This window comes from Manis javanica, chromosome 6 (assembly GCF_040802235.1).
Source record: "Manis javanica isolate MJ-LG chromosome 6, MJ_LKY, whole genome shotgun sequence".
Classification (NCBI taxonomy): domain Eukaryota; kingdom Metazoa; phylum Chordata; class Mammalia; order Pholidota; family Manidae; genus Manis; species Manis javanica.
In genome coordinates, this window is record NC_133161.1 from 139,249,525 (window position 1) to 139,271,672 (window position 22,148).

At 39.5% G+C, this 22,148-nt stretch overlaps 1 protein-coding gene across 4 annotated transcripts; it reads right to left on the bottom strand.

The window, feature by feature from the left end:
• Positions 1 to 9,430: 9,430 nt before the first annotated feature.
• Positions 9,431 to 21,692, bottom strand: EI24 (EI24 autophagy associated transmembrane protein). Of its 4 annotated transcripts, none has more exons than XM_037000919.2 (12): positions 21,513 to 21,692; positions 20,005 to 20,138; positions 19,028 to 19,140; positions 16,214 to 16,359; positions 15,048 to 15,108; positions 14,128 to 14,194; positions 13,459 to 13,583; positions 13,027 to 13,146; positions 12,575 to 12,686; positions 11,787 to 11,898; positions 11,331 to 11,405; positions 9,431 to 10,443 (listed from the first exon to the last, which is right to left on the bottom strand). In XM_037000919.2, the coding sequence occupies exons 3-12, from the start codon at positions 19,067 to 19,069 to the stop codon at positions 10,281 to 10,283; spliced, it is 1,023 nt and encodes a 340-aa protein (XP_036856814.1). In that variant the 5' UTR covers positions 19,070 to 19,140; positions 20,005 to 20,138; positions 21,513 to 21,692; the 3' UTR covers positions 9,431 to 10,280. The 4 variants fall into 4 exon arrangements, with proteins under 4 accessions (XP_036856814.1, XP_036856812.1, XP_036856813.1 ...); XM_037000917.2 differs by having other exon boundaries at positions 19,996 to 20,138; XM_037000918.2 differs by having other exon boundaries at positions 19,996 to 20,169.
• Positions 21,693 to 22,148: the final 456 nt, after the last annotated feature.

The following is a 22,148-nucleotide window of genomic DNA, read 5'->3' on the forward strand; positions in this document are numbered from 1 at the left end:
AGAGAGCCCCCAGCAGCGGTAGGCAGGCTTCTTCCGGGGAACCGGCAAGCAGCTTACCATGCTTGGTCAGCTCACCCCTTTGAGATGCGTGCCTACAAAAGCTGCCCTAACTTGCCTTCGTTCTCCTCTAAGCGCCCCCTCAAAAGTTACTGAGGACAGGAAAGGGGGCAAAGTTTCAGCAGCCAATTCCATCGCTTCTCGGACACGCACTCCCACTCCCTATACACATCAGTAAGCAAAGGCTCCACCAGAGAAAGAACGGGAGCATGCGACAACTATTCACGGTTAGTGCTAATGCCACTCACTTTATCTTCCCATTACTCTACTATGAATGCAGTCGACCAACCTTATTGAAAGTACATTTAAATCAGTTATTCAAAATCGTGTTTTCACAAGTCACATGAGCAGGCTCACCCCAGGACGATATGATGGAACAGATCTTTTTTTTTAATGCGCTCAGGAAACTGAAGCTGAACATGAAGAAATTGAAGCACTTCAAAGCTTCTTCAAGACAAAATTGTTTTTTTTTTAAAAGAAAAGAATTACTGGTTGTTATCTGATTATTAGTACTTAACATTTTTTAGTAGAAGCCAGTTCAAAGTCCCTAATTCTCAGTGACCAACATCTTAAAGTACAGCAACCTGATACATAATAGCTCAAAGTTGCCCATTAAAAAAGGCTTTTATCATTAGCATGAGAACTTTCTACAAAGTTTTAAAAATTGCTTCCATTTTATATGTTTTGAGGTGTTGCATGGGAATTCTAAGTTGATCCATGATGTAAAATTCACTTTATTAAAATGTTCACAGAGTACAAGGTATGTATAACCTTCCTCTTAAGAAATCAAATTTTTGTGCATTTAGATTAAATCAAAATGCAAATCCTGTGTCTTAGTTTCCTTAAATGTGCTACTTAAAGATAGTTTTGCATTATTCTGTGCTGACTTTAATATGAAAGTAAGTCATTGCATTTAAAGTTTAGTCTACAAGGACATTTGGTAAGATGTAGGTCCTTAACAAATTATTCCCAGTAGTCCTTCCTAAACTTTCATGCAAATACCAATGAGGGAGGGGAGCCACTGGTTCTGAGGTTCTGTTATGAGCCCGGTTACTGAAGACACTTTAAAGACTGCCTGCTAATGCACTGGGAGCTCTGGCTTTGGGCCTTTCGTTTTATGGCTTTTCCTTATAACATAAAAACTGTTTTGTTAGAAAAAAGGCAAGATAGTTAAGAGGTCAGGGAAGTAATATGGTACATCAGTAATTTTACACTGCTCTTATAACTGAACATTTACATGGGCATTTTGACCAGTAATACAATTTGTCAGGTCTTAAGTTGAAAGGATTTCTGTAAGGACAGTAAATTATGGGTATAATGTGGTTAATACACAGCTTAAGGTAAAGTTGGCTTGGGGAGTTAATCCTGACTTAGGGTCCAAATCTGCAGTCACTTTAACCAAAAAGCCTTAATATAAATTTATGACTTGTTAAAAAAATAAAAGTAAATAGAAACTTTTAAAACCCTACATTGCACATTTATATTGTACCTTTTAAAAGTTTTGAAGCTACTGTAATTTCTAAAACTACAGGTTCTGTTAGCCAGTTTTGTCATGCACCCTCAGTTAAATATGACACTGAAAGCAGTCAAAAACTTTGATTTATGACTATAGGTGCTCCCTAGAGGTCACTGTTGATATTTGGTGATAATTTAAGGAAATACCAGAACTATAGTTGGTTATTAATGCTTTGAAGAATAATTTAATGATTTGGTTATCAGTTCAATGTGCATTACTTCTGACCTGTCTTAAGCAGAAAGGTGAAGACATAAATTAGCTAGAGAAATTTTAATTTTATGAGATGTCATTACCTTTTATCTACTGTCTACATACTTTCACAGTGCCTTACAAAGATCATGTGATCAGTAGATCACATCACCATTTAGACTCACCCATATCTGAAAGGGGAGTCCTGGTTGCTTTTTATTGTAGAGTCGTGGTTCATATTAAGTACAGTACTTCTTTATCAGGAATGGTGTTGGCCATAGAAACTTATCAAAATACACACAGCCTGATTTCAGACCCATCAACTCAGTTCTCCGGGGTGGACTAGCCTGGTGTTATTTGGAATTCTCCCAGATGATCAAACATCCCTGATTATATAAGAACTACTGGTTTTGCACTTTGTCTTAATTTGCTTTAATTTTCAGAATCCCGAACATGATTGACTTGTCAGATCTAGTTGGTGATGTCTTCCAGTTGTATATTTTTGTATTAGACTGTTGCCTTCTGGTTTTCCATTTTTTTGAGAACATGAAAGATTTTTATAATTAAAGTAGCTGAAGAAAAAAATTAAAATTAGATTCCTTTAAAGTTTAAAAAAGGAGGCAGCTTCAAGAACATTAAGATGTTGAGATTCTCATTATTTTTTAAAACTTTTTGAAAGTATTTCTTAAGGGGAGTATATTTAACTTTACAGATGACAAAATTAAGTCAACTTCTTTCAGAAGTCAAAATCCACTACTAAAGAACAAAGTTTAAAATTCTAAGCCTATTTTTAGGATGATTCTTTAATACCAGTTGATAGGGAAGGGCTTATCTATAAGTAAAATCAAAGTCAGGATGGCAAAGTCATAGGAAAAAAATATTATAGTTATTACAAACACAGAGATTATGCATGAATTTGGTGTATCAATTAAGCCTTCTCCCTCCTTATTGGACCCAAAGTGTTGACTAGGTTGTTTCAGAAAAACTGTTTTGCTCTTCCATAAGTTGCAACCATACTGCTATTGTTAGCTTGCTTTGTAAGAGGAGTCATTCCTGTGGAGCTTTGGGTCTTCCCTGAATGTCCACTTACCTCTTTTATGTCATTGCTCAAAAGAACATGTTTTCATCTCCTCTGGACCACACTAGTGTTTCAGTGTCCATTTTCTTGAAGATGTTCTCCCCAGTACTCATCTTTCCAAGGTGAACAGCTTTATTACCAGGATCCTTTTCAATGCACTTCTGATTCCATTGTTTCAGATTATCTGGGTGTTTTAACTAATCATCTATTTCTTTGATTTTTAACATTGATAGATTTTTCAGGTAACTTCTTCAGAAAAACTGAACAGAAAGTAAATAATGCCTTTCTTTCCCTTGTCCTTGATAGAACAGCTTTTTCCAATTTAAGAGACAAAATTGGGACTCACGTATCCCATAACACACATCAAAGTACACTTTTTTTATTAAGATATCATTGATATACGATCTTATGAAGATTTCACGTAAGGAACTTTTGGTTCCTACATTCACCCATATTATCAAGTCCCCTCCCACAACCCACCATAATCACTGTCCATCAGCATAGCAAGATGCCATACAGTCACTACTTTTCTGTTACACTGTCTTCCCCATGAACCCACACACACACACACACACACCATGTATGCCAATCATAATGCTCCTCAGTCCTCTTCTCCCTCCCTTTCCACCCTCTCCCACCCCTCCCCTCTGATAACCACTAGTTCCTTCTTGGAGTCTGTGAGTCAGCTGCTCTTCTGTTCCTTCAGTTTTGCTTTGTAGTTACACTCCACAAATGAGTGAAATCATTTGTTACTTGTCTTTCTCCACCTGCCTTATTTCACTGAGCGTAATACCCTTCAGCTCCATTCATGTTGTTGCAAATGGTACAATTTGTTTTCTTCTTTTGGCTGAAAAATATTCCACTGTGTATATGTACCAACTCTTCTTTATGCATTCATTTATTGATAGACACTTAGGTTGCTTCCATGTCTTGGCCATTGTAAATAGTGCTATGATAAACATAGGGGTGCATATGTCTTTTTGAATTTGGGATCTTGTTTTCTTTGGGTAAATTCCTAGGAGTGGAATTCCTGGGTCAAATGGTATTTCTATTTTTAGTTTTTTCAGGAACCTTCATATTGCTTTCCACAATGGTTGAACTAATTTACATTCCCACCAGCAGTGTAGGAGGGTTCCCCTTTCTCTGCATCCTCGCCAGCATTTGTTGTTCTTAGTCTTTTGGTTGTTGGCCATATCCTAACTGGTGTGAGGTGATATCTCATTGTGGTTTTAATTTGCATTTCCCTGATAATTAGCAATATGGAGCATCTTTTCATGTGCCTGCTGGCCATCTGAATTTCTTCTTTGAAGAATTGTCTGTTCATATCCTCTGCCCATTTTTTTAATTGGGTTATTTGCCTTTTCTGTGTTGAGGCATGAGTTCTTTATATTAATTTTGGATGTTAACCCCTTGTCGGATATGTCATTTACGAATATACTCTCCCATACCATAGGATGCCTTTCTGTTCTACTGATGGTGTCCTCTGCTGTACAGAAGCTTTTTAGTTTGATGTAGTACCATTTGTTCATTTTTGCTTTTGTTTCCCTTGCCCGAGGAGAGGTGTTCAGAAAATAGTTGCTCATATTTATATTCAAAAGATTTTTGCCTATGTTTTCTTCTAAGAGTTTTATGGTTTCATGACTTAGATTCAGGTATTTGATCCATTTCAAGTTTACTTTTGTGTATGGAGTTAGACAGTAATTCAGTTTCATTCTCTTATATGTAGCTGTCCAGTTTTGTCAACACCAGTTGTTGAAGAGGCTATCATTTCCACATTGTATGTCCATGGCTCCTTTATCATATATCAGTTGACCATATATGCTTGGGTTTATATTTGGGCTCTCTGTTCTATTCCACTGATCTATGGGTCTGTTCTTATTGCCAGTACCAAATTGTCTTGATTACTGTAACATTGTAGTAGAGCTTGAAGTTGAGGAGCATATCCCCCCAGCTTTATCTTCCTTCTCAGGATTGCTTTGGCTATTCAGCATCTTTAGTGGTTTCATATGAATTTTAGAACTATTTGTTCTAGTTCGTTGAAGAATGCTGTTGGTATTTTGATAGGGATTGCATTGAATCTGTAGATTGCTTTAGGCAGGATGGCCATTTTGTCAATACTAATTCTTCCTATCCAAGAGCATAGGACGTATTTCCATTTGTTGATGTCTTCTTTGTCTCATGAGTGTCTTTTAGTTTTAAGAGTATAGGTCTTTCACGTCCTTGGTTAGGTTTGTTCCCAGGTATTTTATTCTTTTTGATGCAATTTTAAATGGAATTGTTTTCCTGATTTCTCTTTCTGCTAGTTCATTATTAATATATAGGAATGCAACAGATTTCTATGTATTCATTTTGTGTCCTGCAGCTTTGCTGAATTCAGTTATTAGTTCTCATAGTTTGGGATGGATTCTTTAGGCTTTTTTATGTACAATATCATGTCATCTGCAAACCGTGACAGTTTAACTTCTTCCTTACCAGTCTGGATGCCTTTTATTTCTTTGTGTTGGCTGATTGCCATGGCTAGGACCTTCAGTACTATGTTGAATAGAAGTGGGGAGAGTGGGCATCCTTGTCTTGTTCCCAATCTTAAAAGAAAAGCTTTCAGATTTCACTGTTAAGTATGATGTTGGCTGTGGGTTTGTCACAAGTGGCCTTTATTGTTGAGGTACTTGCCCTCTATACTCATTTTGTCGAGTTTTTATCATGAATGGGTGTTAAATTTTGGCAAATGCTTTTTCGGCATCTATTGAGATGATCATTTGTTTTTTGTCCTTATTTTTGTGGATGTGGTGTATGATGTTGATTGATTTTTGAATATTGTACCATCCTTGCATCCCTGGAATAAATCCTATTTGATCTTTGTGATGTATTTTTTAATTCACTTTACTAGTATTTTGTTGAGTATTTCTGCATCTATATTCATCAGGGATATTGGCCTGTAATTTTTTTTGTGTGTGTGATGTCTGTCTGGCTTTGGTATTAGAATGATGCTGGTCTCATAGAATGAGTTTGGAAGTATTCCCTCCTCTTCTACTTTTTGGAAAACTTTAAGGAGAATGGGTATTAGGTCTTAAATGTTTGATAAAATTCAGCAGTGAAGTCATCTGGTACAGGGGTTTTGTTCTTAGGTATTTTTTTTATTACCAATTCAATTTCATTGCTGGTAATTGGTCTGTTCAGATTATGTTTCTTCCTGGGTCAGTCCTGGAAGATTGTGTTTTTCTAGAAAGTTGTCCATTTCTTCTAGGTTATCCCATTTGTTAGCATATAATTTTTCATAGTATTCTCTAATAATTTTATGTATTTCTGTGGTGTCCTTAGTGATGTTCCTTTTCTCATTTTTGATATTGATTAAGTGTGTAGACTCTTTCCCTCCTTCTACTGACTTTGAGCCTCAATTGTTCTTCTTTTTCTAGTTTTATTGTGAGTTTAGACTATTCATTTGGGATTGTTCTTCTTTCTTGAGGTATGCCTGTATTGCAATATACTTCCCTCTTAGCACAGCTTTCACTGCATCCCACAGATTTTGTGGTATTGTTATTATTTTCATGTTTCCACTTATTGCTTGATCTGTTTTTATTTGGTCATTGATCCATTGATTATTTAGGAGATGTAGTTACACCTCCATGTGTTTGTGGGTTTTATTGGTTTCTTTGCATAATTTATTTCTAGTTTCATACCTTTGTGGTCAAAGCACACTTTTAAGGCAATTTTACTTTGCTATCCTGAGTTGTTCTTGGGAAGTCTAATGCCAATATGAGTCATGGTCCCTTGTACATAATCTGTTTGATAAATTATTTTTCCTTAGCAATTTCACCTGTTTTCCTTTAAATTTTCCTGCTTTACACTCGGCAAGCCCTTTCCATCTGAAAACTTGAATGTTCATCATACATCCAGAAAATCTTTTTTCCATGTTTGTTGTTTTTCTGAGGTTGCTATTAGACAAATGCTGGATCTCCTGAAAACTGTTTTCATGTCTTTATCTTTTTGCTATATCTTCTGGGAAATTTCCCAATTTTATCATGCAGTTCTCTAATTTAGCTTCCTCAGTGTCACTTTTATAAGCTATCTCATTTTATTTCCATGACTGCTTTAATTTCCAAGAACTTTCCTACTCTGTACCTTTTTCACAACAATCTGCTCTTACTTTATGGATGCAAAAGCTTCCTAATGTCTATGAGAATAGTTTATTAGAATTTTTAAAGTTGTTTCTAGAATTACTTAAATTGCCTTCCGGGCCAGGTGGTCTGTCTTGGAAAAGCTCCTAATCCCTGGTTAAGAACTTAACTAAATGATAAAATGGTAATTTTTACCACAGGTCTGAAATCACTACAGAACACTCAAACTTGAAATCAGACTCAGTACAAGAACCAGAGGCTAAATAAATGGTCTAATCTCTCTCCTATTCAAAGATTCTCTGAAATCCAATGTTTTACCCAGCTTTGAGACCTATGGAAAACAGCAGCTATTTGAAGAGTTTTTCACTTCTTCCATTTTTATTTAAAAGCTTTTGATTTTTAAAAAAAGTATATTTGCACTATTCTTACGTAGTTTGATGAACTGAACCCATAACTTTAAAAAAAATGTTCTGTCACTCCTCAGTCTCCTTCCTTGAACTGTTAGGTCCAAGAGGGAAGTAATATCTTTCTGATTTACCCTTGAATACCCAGTGCCTGACAGAAAAGGCACTCAAATGCTTGTTATATGATTAAGTCTCTTGATCCTTTACTGATCCTCTGGACTCGATTTAGGTCCATCCAAAATATTTCACTCATATATGGCTCATTGCTAACAAGGGCTATGTTACCCTGACCTGAAGTCAGCTTGCTTTTAACTTCTGTGGGTCATACAGCAAGGACGACTGTTAATGGGGAGACTGGGAGAGGGGCAGGGGGTGGGAGGCGCTTTGGAGATGACTGAACCTAAATGTCTGTTCCATCCTACTACTGAACTGATGACCTTTACCAGAGCTATCTCAATAGAGGTGAATACATGAATATGAAAGCTAAATGCCCTACTTCTATCATCAGAATATATATGGATGGAAAATGAACAGTGAACAATTATAGTTGCCCCGTTATTCCCACAGGTACTATCTTTTTAAGGTGGTTCACAAACCTCTAACCATTACTTGCCCTCTTCTGAGTTTGCTCCAGTTTGTCCCAATTCCTCTTAAACTTTATTTGGACCCTTGCTAAGTGCAGAGCAATTGACAAGTCACTGCAGGAAGCTGTACCCTTAAAAGTTTCCAGCAGACTTAATGTACTCAGGTCTGAAACGTCCACTTCCAAATTCTTTAAGAGTTGCTGTAATGGACACCTCAGCTTTTGATAGGATAAAAGAATCACACACAGAAAAGAACTTTTGTGAACTTTTTAGATCCTACTGGTTGCATGATTAAAATTCAAGCTGTTTCATCTTTGGTGATGTGATCTTCATTTTCAGTTACTATTAGTCTGTCTCAAACTGCCACTCTGAATTTAGCACAAACACAACCTACTCTCCCTTTAATCCCAATCTTCTAATCACTGCCCTGGAACTGTACCCTAGTGGGAAAGGCGATAAAAATGCATACTGCTTTTGTGTACATCTCATTTGAGATTATTACCAAATTTCTATTGTAGATATGCCTAATCTAGCCTTTGTACAGGACTGGTCTCCCATTATACTAATAAAACTTTGCATATCCCTCAATTCCAGTCACTTAAACCTTAAGCCATTTTCCATAGCCAGGCACAGTGCTAGACACATACCACGTCTTCATCCACTCAACCTTCCCCACCCTTCTAAACTAAACCCAGCTTAGTTGGTACATATTCAAATTTCAAGCAGCAAAGAAGTGGCCACTTAAGCAACAAACCTAGTTTTAAAAACTTAACTAGTTCTAAGTAATCACTAATCAGTTAGTTACAAGCTGGTGAAATACTGAAAGTCATCCTCAGACCCACCCTGCCACCCCCAACTCTGCCCCCACCACTCCAAAGCCTGGAGGTAGTTCTCCACAGTATTACTGTCAAATGTCAGAGGAATACTGGAAACAAATCATATTTAACTATGTTGTCTATGAATTTTGTACACAAGCTGGAACAATACCTACTTCTAAGATATCCACTATTTTAAAGTTCTATGCTTGGAACTTGTTTTACATCTGGCAATGACTTTTAAAATCCTTATTTTTGTCTTGTATATAGCAAAGTCTTCTTTCTGTTAATCAAATATCTAATGTCTTCCTAATGAGTGTTCAATAGACTAAAATCTAGAAGGATCTCTTCTCCTTCCATAGATACACAAGAGAGATGTTTGTAAAGACTTCAGAACAATTCAATAATCCCAAATTCTTTCACAAGATGTTAATAATCCAAACTTCCTCAGGGAATGTTTTTCACTCTCAAAACTATACCCAAATTATCTAACACAAAGTCTTGTGTTCCATGAATATGTTTCTTGTGATGATTTATATATTCAAGCATTACACACTTGTGGGAAACCAGCTCATGTTTAATTGTGACATTTTAAAATTAGACAAGTGTTTTGACATCTGACTTCCCTCCCCACCCCCAGGTTTCTTTAAAATGACAGGAAAACACCAACCATTCACAGGTTTAATGGGTTTAATAAGTTTACCCCTTCAGTCTTATTTGCAGCACCCAATATTCCTTTGAAATACCAGACAGACCTGGCAGTGGCCCACAGTAAATTTCAGACCTCCAGAGTTTAGAAGTTCAGGTTCTCTGAGCATTCTGTGTTGTAGTGGCACTTGTCCAAAATTGGTACCTCCCTACAGTAGGGGAACTTTAAATGTACCAGTGAAAAAAGCTTCTTTCCCCCTTTCAAGGGGAATAAAGAAAATCACTCCTCAAAACTCAGCAGATCTGGACGTGAGGTCATTCCTCCTGTCCCATCTCTTCAGGCTTGTTTTTTGCAGTGGAGCAAGAGAGCCCAAAATCTAACCTGAGTTATGAGAAACAAGACAGTGATGGCTATAAAGGGCATAACCAGGAGTAACTGAGATACTCCTTTACCCCCACATCCAATATATGTGCTTCACAGAAAAACAAAAATCCACAAAATACAACAGATAGAATTACAAAATCCATTCATCCAAGGGTGGTGGAAGGCAGCAAGGGGACGAGGGCAGGTAAATGGCACAGGGAGAAAAAGTATTCAAATAAGTCCAGGCATGGGGGCTGGCAAATGCTAGAAAAGAGCTGAGAAAAACCTGTGGTCCTTTCAGACTCACTGGTGTTAAAAATCCACATACTAGTGTCAGGAAGATTCTGCCTTACGTGCACCAGAGGCAAAAATCCCAATTTCTCAGAGAAGGGAATGTGTAGAGGGACCTTGGCAGAGTGGGTCCTGCCTTCCCTGGTGAAGGACGGAACCAGGAAAAGAGCTGCCACAGCATCCTTCCAGTCCCACCCATCCCCTTGGGGTGTAGGCAACTCAGTGGCCTGCAGCAGCCTTCATTTTGGCAGGAGACGGATGCGGTGAAGAGAACTTCTCTGCAGAGGCTGAACTACTCAGCGCAGACTGTAGGTAGACCGTCTTGTGGAAAAGTCTGTTGCTTAAGAAAACCACCAAGGAGAAGAGGCGCAACTGGAAAAGGCTAAAGGGCAAGAGACCCAACTTATTAGATCCCCAGCTGATCAAAATTATTGTTTTATTTGGCTACATTAAATTTAAAATGACAAAGGGGAAAACAAGACAACTGAAATGTGATCAAGAAAGTACAGATATCAGACACATGGTTAAACAGGCAACAACTAAAGAATGCACTGGGTCCTGTCACTGTCATGAATGCAATGGAATCACCATCTGAAATATCAGGGCTTAGAGGAAATAAAGTATATTTCAGATTAATTCTGATTCAAGAAGTACTTTCTGCATGGCTGACTTCAGGGTGCAGACTTCAGGCTACGTCTGAAGATAATATGTGTTGTATGTGTTTTACTCTCAAGAGAGTTTCAAGAGAAAGTGAACTACACCTATTAAGATACACACTGAACAATGCTGGATAGCAAGAGCATGTAAAAACCCAAAACAGAGCTGAAATTTCTATTGTAGTTATCCTCATTGACTTAACCAAAATTCATCAAAGATTAAGCTTTTCTTTAAAGTGATAAAACTTCTGGAGTGCTATTATCTGCTATATTCATTTTTAAATATTTTGTTTTACTATCATTTCCAGATCACACAGCGCATTTTTTAAAAATTTGGCCATTCTTATAAAAATGAGCTTAACTGCAGGTGTTAATAAGAAGTGCCTTCTACTCAGTGAATTGTTAAATTTTAAGAACATGTGTAATAGCATCAATTTTTGAAATATATTTATGTGCACATATGCATGGGGGAATCTGGGGATGCAGCCCAAAGGTATTTTTCTCCTGTTGAACTGCATATTAATGTTTTCCTGGAATGTAAGTGGTTATTTAAAAAATGTCTCATTCACAGAAAAAACTTACTACACTTTGGCTAATACTAGCTAATACTTACTATGCTTTGCCAGGGGTTTTTGCTTCATTGGCGCTGATAATGAATAAAGGAAAAAGGATAGAGAAGAGGCAGCCACTGTAAACAAAAGAAATAATTAGTCACCTTCATAACAGCCATTACTTTGGAGCAGATATTAGAAGCCCAAAGTTCCTTTGCCTCCAATGCTAACATCATGGTTTGATGAATCCTTAATATAGCAAATACAGCTTTAAAAAAAAAAAAAAAAGGATTTTTCTAAGCACTGGCTATGTTTAACACTGCTCCAGGAGGCAACATAGAAGAAAGGATATGGCATATAGAATCGTCCAGACTAGATTTTAATGCTGACAAATAATAGACCTCCTGATGGCCAAATGAGAATATAAATGCCTAGCAGACAACCAGGTACACAGAAGGTGTTCCCTACATGAAGTCTTCACTTTTCCTATTTCCCCTGCACGTCCCTCCAGACATTACCTGACAATGTATGAGGACTGCATGGCTGTGAGGAAAGCCAAGGGCAAACCGAATCCAAAGTAGTAAGGCCAATTCCTTTCTATGTTTGACAACCTCTGGTGCATTTCAACTCCTAAAACAAGGGAGCCAACAGAATAAGAGTATTTCCTTTTAGTCAAATGACTAAACATGGTAGACAAATTATCTGAGGTTTGAGTTTTAGGTACAGATCTACCATACAAAACATAGTTAAAACACATAAATTAGAATTGTCCAAATCTGATATTAAGCTTCTGTGCAAAGTTTTTACAATTCAGTAATCACAATTTCAAATTTAGCAGGCTGAGTGAATTGGAATTACAACATTGGCATCCCCTGTCAGGATTAGCATTTAACAAAACGATATCAAATAAAAGGCAGCCATCCTCTTTCAGAAATCAATTAACCTCTTTCAACCATACACAACCGGACAAATACGCCAAAGGCTTTTAAAATCTCCCCAAAAGCATCTGAATGCATTGGTGTCAAATTAATTTCTCTAATTCAAAAATAACTTGTGCTCATTTATGTCATCTATGGCTCAGTCAGAGCTACATCACATTAAGTGCCATAAAGGTAATGCTACGTTGTTATATCCCACAGCATCAAAGTTAAGTACAAAAACCCTTAAGCCAAAAGTAAGTTCTCTTTTGCCAAAGATGTTACTTCTTTCTAGAGATAGTTTTCCAACAGCCTAAGTATTGAGTCTGCTTAGCAGCCGCAATTCCATATTAGGCGTCCAAGTTCTGAGTTTCTTTAGATGGACTTACCTTTATTGAACCAACGATATTCAAAGCAGTATAGTGAGTAGAGAAGGGACATATGCAGTAGACTAACCAGCTGACCAACAAGATGGATGGGAAAGAGACTCACAAACATCCCCTGAAGAACAAACATGGAAAGCCTTAATTCCAAAGTGTCAGAGACCTACCACTGTTCACCTGCCACCAAGTCACTACTCTGCTCAGACAGCCTCATAGTTGCTTCTCAAGTTTCTGAATAGCAAGAGAGTGGAGAAAGCCCAGGGTGGCAGGGAAGTGCAGGTAAATTCATGTTTCTTACCATTTTGATTTTTAAATTCTCTAGTTGTTTCTGCGAAAAAGTGATTTAACACATCTCTCCCATAAAACACATCTGCCCAAGTATAAATGTAATACCTAACTTTGTGAAACTCCCTCTGGGGAACTTTTCATCTGTCAAGTTCCCAGAAGGCCAGTCTCACCTGGATGAGGAAAAGAGCCTGCAGCAAAAGGTTGAAGAGCATGTCAGCAATGATTTTGCTGACACTAGGGAAGGGGTGAGGCTTCCTCCCTGATACCTCAAATGCCAGATCAGCTATATCCTGTAACAGAAAAAGCAGCTCATCAAAACGTGAATAAATGGCTTCAAAATCCATCCCCAAAGCTGAGGTCACTGATCTGCCACTAGACCTGCCAGGTGAGAAAAGTCCCCCGACACCTGACAATGAGATGCTCCAGTGACCTGAGACAGCGATGCCATCAAAGAAGGGCAAAAGCAGCACCCACTGGCTGCCTGACTAAGGTCAAGGCTGCAAAATCGCTCCCTGCATGGCCGCTAACTTCACAGGCTGAAACCTGCCACCTGTCAACCTGTCATGCTATAGGAGCCGGACTCCATTCTGCCCTGGACCCACCTGAAACCAAATGGCATTTACAACTTTGCTAAGCACAAAGAGAGGAAGCACCCAAAGAGCACTGAAAATTGACGTGAGGAAGAATTCCAGCCACGACCAAACATCTCCATGTAGGGATGGGTCACCTACGGAAGAGAAGGGTGGTTAGTTTAACTAGAGAAACAGAAAACCAGAAGATCAAATATGGGACCCCCAAGTTTGTGACTACACTTTCCTCCTGCCCCCCCACTTCTTTGTTTCTTGCCTGCTTATCATATCTATTTCGTAGAGTCTTATTCTTCATAGACACCCCAAATTCTGGCCACAACTCCAATTCAGAATAGCCAGATATGTGCTGCTTACCTTAAGACAAACCTGCTTACCGAGCAGAGAATGAGATGGCACAGTGATTAACAGGACATAACAGGCAGGAAACCACCTCTGCCATTATTTAAGTCCCAAGTCTGCCATTACTAATGGTTTAACCTTGGTTACTAACTCCCATTTCCTCATACATAAAGTGATGTCTGTAACATGTATACAACTCCCACCCAATGGGCTGTTGAGAGGTTTGAGTTAAAAACATCTAAAGCTCCTGGTACCTAGGAAGTGGTCAAAAAACTGAGGCAGTCAGGGAAAATCTCCCACCTCCATCCCAGGCAGACAGTGTGGAGCAATGTAGATACTTACCAATAATTTGGGCTGTTACTGACTGAAGCACAGGAATAAACACTCGATAAAACAAGAGGAGACTGAACTAAAGGAAAGAAGCGATAAGGTAAACATTAAAAGCCCTTCTTAAAACAAGAGTTCCAAGTTTCAGGGTAATTATTTTCCAGATGGAGTTATGTTATATAAATGAAGGGGGCCTTGAAAAGGCACCAAAATTGGGACCCATTTCTATTTCCCAATACTCAAGCTAAGAAGTACAAACCTGACACTGCCTATCAAAGTGGTGAAAATTTTCAGGGCATAGAACACTTCAAGTAGTATTCAGGCCAAAATTAAGGCATATAGTAAGTACACAGTAATATTTATTAATTAAAGCTAACTTTTGAAAACATCTGTAAAATGTTCAGATTAAGACAAGCTGAATTATACTGAATTCCAAGTCAAAGGAAATATTTAAATACCTGTTCTTCAAAGTACTCAAATTTCGCTTAAGATTGTAATGGTTCTCAAGTTAACTATCGGAAACTTATTCTGGTGTGGGTTTAATAGTAATCAGTTGCAGTAGACTGATATATATGACCAGACGCTGGGAGAAGCTTACCCTTATTCATCTGTCCTTCCCCTCTATCCCCACAGTTGCTCCTAACCAAAACATACAATGTCAAGAGAAATTACCTATAACATTAAAACTTGTGAATGAGCCCCCACCCTTTTTTTTAAATAAAAGTGTATATACATTCAGAGCCATATCTGACATTTACATGCAAGTATTCTTTGGGAATAAAATCACTGCAAGTACACAGAATTCTGAGAGTTATGATCTTAATCATGTATGAGCAGGTAAAAGCTACTTGTCCCAGTTTCAAGGAAACAGTTGAGAACTATTAACATCTGAAGGTGCTTATAAGGCACCTAGAATTTGAGGAAAAAGAACTTACCCAGAATACTCCACCATTCCATGCACAGCACTGGAAAATTCTACTAACAATACGTGGCTCACTGGAAAAGACCACACATGTTTAGCTTATAAGACACAGGCTATTTCCATGTCATCATCCATTTTATATCTTTTGGTGGTACATTATTTCCCCAGCACACATTAGTCTCCCGGTGTTCTCCTAATGTCAGTCAATGAAAAAAGCTAAAAATGAAAATATTCCTAGAGAAGCAGCTTTCTTAAAGAGAAAATTTTTCTAAAATCCAAGACTGGAGAAAACTAAAAGAGGAAGACTGAGGTTCTTCTATCAATACATGAATCCACACAGGATCTCTTAGAAGTATTCATCCATCCTAAAGAAGGTGTACATATACACAATGGAATATTATTCATCCATAAGAACACAAATCCTACCATTTGCAACAACATGGGTGGAGCTAGAGGGTATTATGCTCAGTGAAATAAGCCAGGCGGAGAAAGACAAGTACCAAATGATTTCACTCAGTTGTGGAGTGCACCAATAAAGCAAAAGAGAAGGAACAAAACAGCAGCAGATTCAGAGGCTCCAAGAAGGGACTAGAGGTTACCAAAGAGAAGGGGTTAAGGAGGGTGGATGGGGAGGGAGGGAGAAGGGGATTAAGGGGCATTACAATTAGCAATCACAATATAGGTAGGTCACAGGGAAGGCAGTACAGCATGGAGAAGACAAGTAATGACTCTACAGCATTTTACAATGCTGATGGACAGTGACTGCAAAGGGAATGGTGGGGGGGGGGACTTGATAATATGGGTGAATGATGAAACCACAATGTTGCTTATGTGAAACCTTCATAAGACTGTATATCAATGATACCTTAATTAAAAAAAAAAACGTATTCATCCATCCACATAAATTTTTTGTGGTTCTGTCTTCAGCATTCTGATTTTTTTTTAACACCAGGACATTCTGAGCAAGGATAATTGTTGGACCCTTCTCCAGACTCAATGTAGGTGGAAAACAATTACCTAACATTTTTTGAAGAGAAAGTACAAAAAAAAAACAACAACAACAATGGGGTACCGAAACTCCATGTTACTATGTAGGGTCTTAATTTTATATTAAGGATCAGTCACTACTTGAGATGCACCTCCCTCAGTCATTTTCTGCCATCAGCCTCCACTCCTTACCTCTCTTGCTTCCTCTCTATACTCTGGGCTCTTCTCTGTGCCAGGACACTGCTTGCCCTTCTACGACGCTGCTCCTCTCTCTTTTGCTGAATTCGAGCATCTAGCTTCGAGATAGTACAAATTCCCCAGATAGAGTCTTTGATTCCCTATAGACAAAGGTATTTTAAAGAGGAAAGACTATAGATCAGAGACGACTTTCCAAAATCATATACAAATAAAGTGAAATAACGGTGGAAACCACTGTATTTATTTTGCTATTATGACCTAAGGGAGCTTTGATTTTACTTTGATACAATTCCCAGTTTACAGAAGTTACAAAAATGGAGCTTCCAAATACCCTTCTCCAGACTCAGATTAATTTTGCCACATCATTTATACATACACATTTTTTTCTGAATCATTTCAGAGTAGGTTGCTACACCCTATCCCTTTACTTTTAATTCTTCAGTGTGTATTTCCTAAGATCAATAATATTCTTTCATATAACAAGTTATCAATTCAAGAAATCTAATATTGAAATACTTTGAGCTACAGTCCATATTCTAATTTCTCTATTTGTCCCAGTAATGCCCTCCACAGCATTCTTTACTCCTCAAGTATCAGAATTCAGTTCAGAATCACATTTTGCATTTAGTTTCATGTCTTTTTAGTTTCATTTAATCAGAGACTCCTTAGCCTTTCTTTCTGATATACACAAGCCAGTTACTTTATGGTACTCCCTCATTTTAGGTTTGTACCTTGTGATTAAACCCAGATTACACATATTTGGCAGGAATATCACAGAAGTGCTAGTGTGTCCTTCCAGATACTGCAGCCAGATGTCTCTGTCCTTGCCGGTGATGTTAATTTTACATCCTCAGTCAAGGTGTTGCCCAGCTTCTCCACTGCATGGGTGCAATCTGTGAGCAGACACTTCAGAGACCATGTACATATCCTGCTCACCAAGTTCTCCCCCCTAGATTTAGCATTCACTGACAATTCTTGTCCAAACCAATCTTGAATAACATGGTTGTAAAACAGTGGTTCTCCCATCTCTCCACACTTAACCATACCGTAAAGCCAAGTTACTGCCCTCCCCTATACTCCTTCAGTATCAAATGCCTACAGTAGTATGCCCTATATCCTGTACCAAACTCTAGCAATACACAGATAAATAACTACTCTTTAGAAAGGCCCAGGGCTGGGCCAATATTAGAAAAAGACAAAGAACTTGTTACTGTAAGTGTGAAAAGCTGAGGGTTAAAAGCATGCCACAAAAGACAGAAACAACATGGTAGTATAAGTGGAGATGAGAATGCCCTTAAAAAGTGTAAGACCGGGGAGAGGCTTAGGTCTATAAAGATGGTGACAAGAGGCACCTGCCAACCATATTGGACAAACTCTAATAGCGGAAAGGCTACTGTTAGTCTTACAAACACCAGAATTGCCTATCACACAGCTCAGAGAACTGCATTCACTCATTCACCCACATACTGAACATCTTTAATGAGCTAGACCATGGTCACATGAAAATGCTCAAGAAATGTGTAGCTTAGCAACATAAGTACACAAGTTAAAAAAAATTTGTATGTATCACAAAAAAATTTATGTCCAAAGTAAAGTGGTAGACTGGGGTATTCAACCTCATGAAAAATAGGCAGAAAAAGGCATTCTGAAAGCAATGGCCAATCTGGACTTAAGGATGGCATTTTTTGCCCATTGTTATTTTATCTAATAATTTGTAGGAAACAGATAAAAGGGCAAGTTTATGTACTACCCACTAAGAGCATAAATTGGCACAGTGTGCACATGATCTTTTATCTGCAAGTAATTTTTGGTCTTATTTTGCTTTTAACTTCTAAATCTTCCACGAATAATTTAGATATTTAAGATGGCTAAGTTCCAGTGACTGAGAGCTTATTATGTGCTAGGATGAGGACAGGATCTCCACCTCTGAGATGCTTACAATCTAGTGGGGCAAACATTGAACTGTACAGTGCAGAAATGATCCAGAGTTGCAACTTTATAGCACAACAATGGCCACACAAGGAGTAAAGATGTTAAAAGTAGATCACACTGCATGAACTCTCTTTGGACATTCTAAGATACTCCTTCAATTCCCCTTCTTTTAGTCAAAGGTAATAAACTTGTAAACACTGCCACTGACAGAAGAACCCCACCACCCACACCCTCCATCAGAACTGGCCTCTTTCCTGGGAATATAGCTACAGGGGCTACAACTAGGGAACTAGACCTCAGACATCCACTATAATGGAATTTTTTGCTATTGGTAATTCGGGCAACTAGGTCCTAATCAGATCTTTATGGGACATTTTCCTAGAGCACTATCACATGCACCTTGTAGCATGGCAGGAAAAGATGGCTTCTGTGATGCAAATCTTAATAAAGTACTTTAGGTAACAGTATTGTACCAATGTTCATTGCTTACACGTTTTTGTTTTTGTTTTTTATAAATGTACCATGATTACATAAAATAACATTAGGGGAAGCTGGTGAAGGACTTACAGGAACTCTGTACTATCCTGCAACTTTTCTTTAAGTCTAAAATTACTCCAAAACAAAAAGTTACAAAAAAAAAAGAAGGCTGTAGAGCCAAGCTGACTGAGGTTCCAAGACTACAACACTCACTAGACAGGCTTCCCAAGCTTCAGCAAGACGCAGGATAATGCCTTTCTCTTGAGTAGTATGGCTAAGAATGAAAATCTGTGTATGATGGACCCAACATATATGATAAAAAAAACACCCCAGAACACCTAAAGGATTTCCTGGTCAGTTCCTGGGTAAAAGGGTCAAGAGATGACTTGATGTACTCACCCTGGCAAGGTCCTGGAGAAAAGTTTTGACACTGTCAGCCATCTCTTCACCACCCAAACTACCAACTACACAGAAGAGGGAGTAGCATACCAAAATCTTTCATCATGAAGGACCTGGAAACAGATGGAGCAAAATGGAGGATCAGGGTGTGTGAATATTTATCTTAAGGATAAGTTACTTCATGTACATTTCTCTATGATGACATCTTTCCCATTTACATCTCTAGTAAGACTACAGTAGATTCTAGCATTTAAGTAGATACTAGCACAGTGAACTAGCATCTGTAATTGCAGAAATCTGAAATCAGTTTTTTTTTTAAAGCACTTCCATCCTTTCACTTTTACATGGGCTAAATGTGCTCTTGGGTCAGCTGTCTCCCCTCTGGGTTGATGTCCCTATCCCTCATTCCAACTACTTTTGAGGATGTGGAGATGGAAGATAACTACATTTCAATATCCTCTTAAGTGACATTTATGTTCAATGTATAACCTCGAACATTTGAATGAAAATACAAGAGCAAGAAGAAAAGTTCTAACAGAAATCACTGAATGCGCATTTCAGGCACAGGGCCCTCTGGCACACAGGTTAATTTTAAGCTATGATGTGAAATTGCCCAAGAATTCCAAACAGGCCTCCCTATGGTCCAACTTTAAATATATACATATGTATGTACAATTTTAATAAGTGTGCAAGAAACAGTGGATTTTAAACTAGGTCAAAAAAGTCCATGTGTATACATATTCTTAGAATACCATGCTCCCACTGAACCCACTTTAAGAATTTGCAATTCTGAAGTTATCAGCCACGCCTCCCCCTACCAACCCAATCTAGGGTATTTTCAATTTAAGAGGTGTGACCATAATATGATAGAATTTTACAGGCAGCGTGTACAAGTTTCAAATTTGTATAATTCAATTTCAAAAGCACATTTTCACTTGTCTATAAATAACCACTTCAGCAAACTGTACCTTACTGACCCAGCTGGACTACTGCCACCCAGAACTGGAAGAGCAGGGAATACAGCAGCAGGAAGGCCACTTGCACAACCATATGTACCATCTGCTCCTTAGGTCAAATCCTACAGATGCACTCACTTCAGGTAGAGAAGTTTCTAGAGTAAGAAACTTCTGTTAATACTCCCGCTTAAAAACAAACAAAAAAACCACTTCAGAGTGACAGGAAAAACTCAGGGCCAGGTGAACAGTTAATGCTCAATGAGGATACACAAGACACTGCTTGTGAAGGCTATCACTGACTCACTATTAACCAGCTACTTCCTCATGTATAAATTAAGGGTATTAAAATTCTTCAGTTTTTTTTTCAATATAAAGTGCAATAACATGAAAATAAAAAGTTCTGTATAAACATAATCCCATTAGAGAATGAGCCAGTTTGGGACTTTAAGGAAGCCAATCACTTAGTCTGGACTTCTCACAAGGCACGGATGGGAGCTCGAGGCATGTCAGTCCTAGTCCAGTAGAACAGCTGTTATCCAGCTGTGGCCATTAATTACACTTGGCTTCTGCAGGTACCATGTGGTACTTTACCTACTGACCAACAGTGGCCTTTGAAGGGCAAATCACTTCAATTTTATTCGGAGATCCTAACGACCTTCCTACAGGAATACCTGGTGAATTGCCCGGTTTGACAAAAAGCTGAGGCATGGCGAAAAAAAACTTGCCACAAAACCACTCAGAGAATGAAGAATAGCTTACAACTAAGCTGGAAGGTAATTAGATGCACCTGGTTCACATCATTCTACAGAGAGAGCAACCGAGTCTCCGAGCTGAAATGGCTTGCCCAAGATTACAGCAAGTGAAAGGCTACAGCTAACTTCAAAGCCCTGGTATCCTAACCCTCAGTAGGGACTTGCTACTCAAGCTTTGCAAAGAGGAATTTTGTTGAACCCGAGCATCCCATTAACAAATAACTTCTTATACATGGAAATACAGCTGGCCGTTAAATTCTCAACAGCCATTAAGACTTATTAAGCATCTACTGAGGCACAATTCTCCACTCTCATTTCTAAGTCACTAAACTCATGTCCGGAAAGCAGGATGTAACAGGACGCTGTTATACTCCGCCCAGGTGCGCGGAAGGTAAGCATCCTCACTTCTCGCGGGGCTCCACGCACTGCCTCCCAATGCGCGGGTTTGCACGATTCGTCGCTCTCCAATGGAAACGACAGTCTCCCTCCGCAGCCACAGCTGTGCACGAGGTGCGGAGCAAGCTCACCTCAGGTCACACGGAGAGCTAAAGATAGCAGCGCCGCACCTGGGGCAGAGTCCCGCGCCCGGCCTCGCCCGGCTCACGCCAGCACCTTCCCTCTAGAGGTCGCCTCCCGAACCCCTGTCCGGAACCACACGAACCCGGTACTCGGGCCTCCCTGCCCTCCCTCACACACCCTCACCGCCCCTGCAGCCCGGGGCCCCTGCCACTCGCGCGCTGCGCGCGCCAGTGGCCTGGTCGGTCAGTCTGAACCTACCAGGCAGCTCCGCCACCGCGGCTCCGGCCCGGGCCGGCCCCTTGCCCACCGCGAGCCCGCTTGGGTCCTCCGCGCCCCTCCGCGCCAAGCAGCCTGCTCCCTCCCGGGCGCCTCCAGGGCAGGGGCCGCTGCGCCCGCACTGGGCATGCCCGGGCCGCACGGGGCCGCTGGGAAGTCGCGCGGGCGCCGGGCCGAGCCGGGCAGCCCAGGGCGCGGGGGGCGGGGCCAAGGCTGAGGGGGCGGGACCACGGAGGCGCGGAGCCTGGGAAATGCAGTCCTTCGTCTGCGCCCGCAGGTCCCACGCTGCAGGCTAGACCCCATGGCCGCCGCACCGGCCTCCCTGAGGGCCTTCTTAAACCCGTCTGTCGTCGTCTTTCATCCTGTTCTTTGCCGTTCACCATTTCTTCAGAGTTGTCTTTCCAAAATCCTATGATGTCTGACAACAGAAGAACAATGAAATACAGAAGTCACCTTGACTTGGTTGGAGATTTTCTGTAACCAAAGGGTACTAAGCAATGATGGATTTAAGTCAAGCTTCACTCAACATGATTAAGAATAGGACAAGCCGCTACGCAATTTAGCTGCATTAGGCATGGACTCTGACAGCAAAGCCATGGTTGAGATAAATGTGATAAA

What these genes read in the sequence shown, in the direction of transcription:
- EI24 (XM_037000916.2), bottom strand. Translation starts at nt 19,069, where the DNA reads ATGGCTGACAGTGTCAAAACTTTTCTCCAGGACCTTGCCAGG. An exon ending in TAAATGCCATTTGGTTTCAG is followed by an intron (nt 13,147 to 13,458) that starts GTGGGTCCAGGG and finishes TTTCTGTTACAG; the next exon opens with GATATAGCTGATCTGGCATT. An exon ending in AAAACCCCTGGCAAAGCATA is followed by an intron (nt 10,444 to 11,330) that starts GTAAGTATTAGC and finishes CTTGCCCTTTAG; the next exon opens with CCTTTTCCAGTTGCGCCTCT.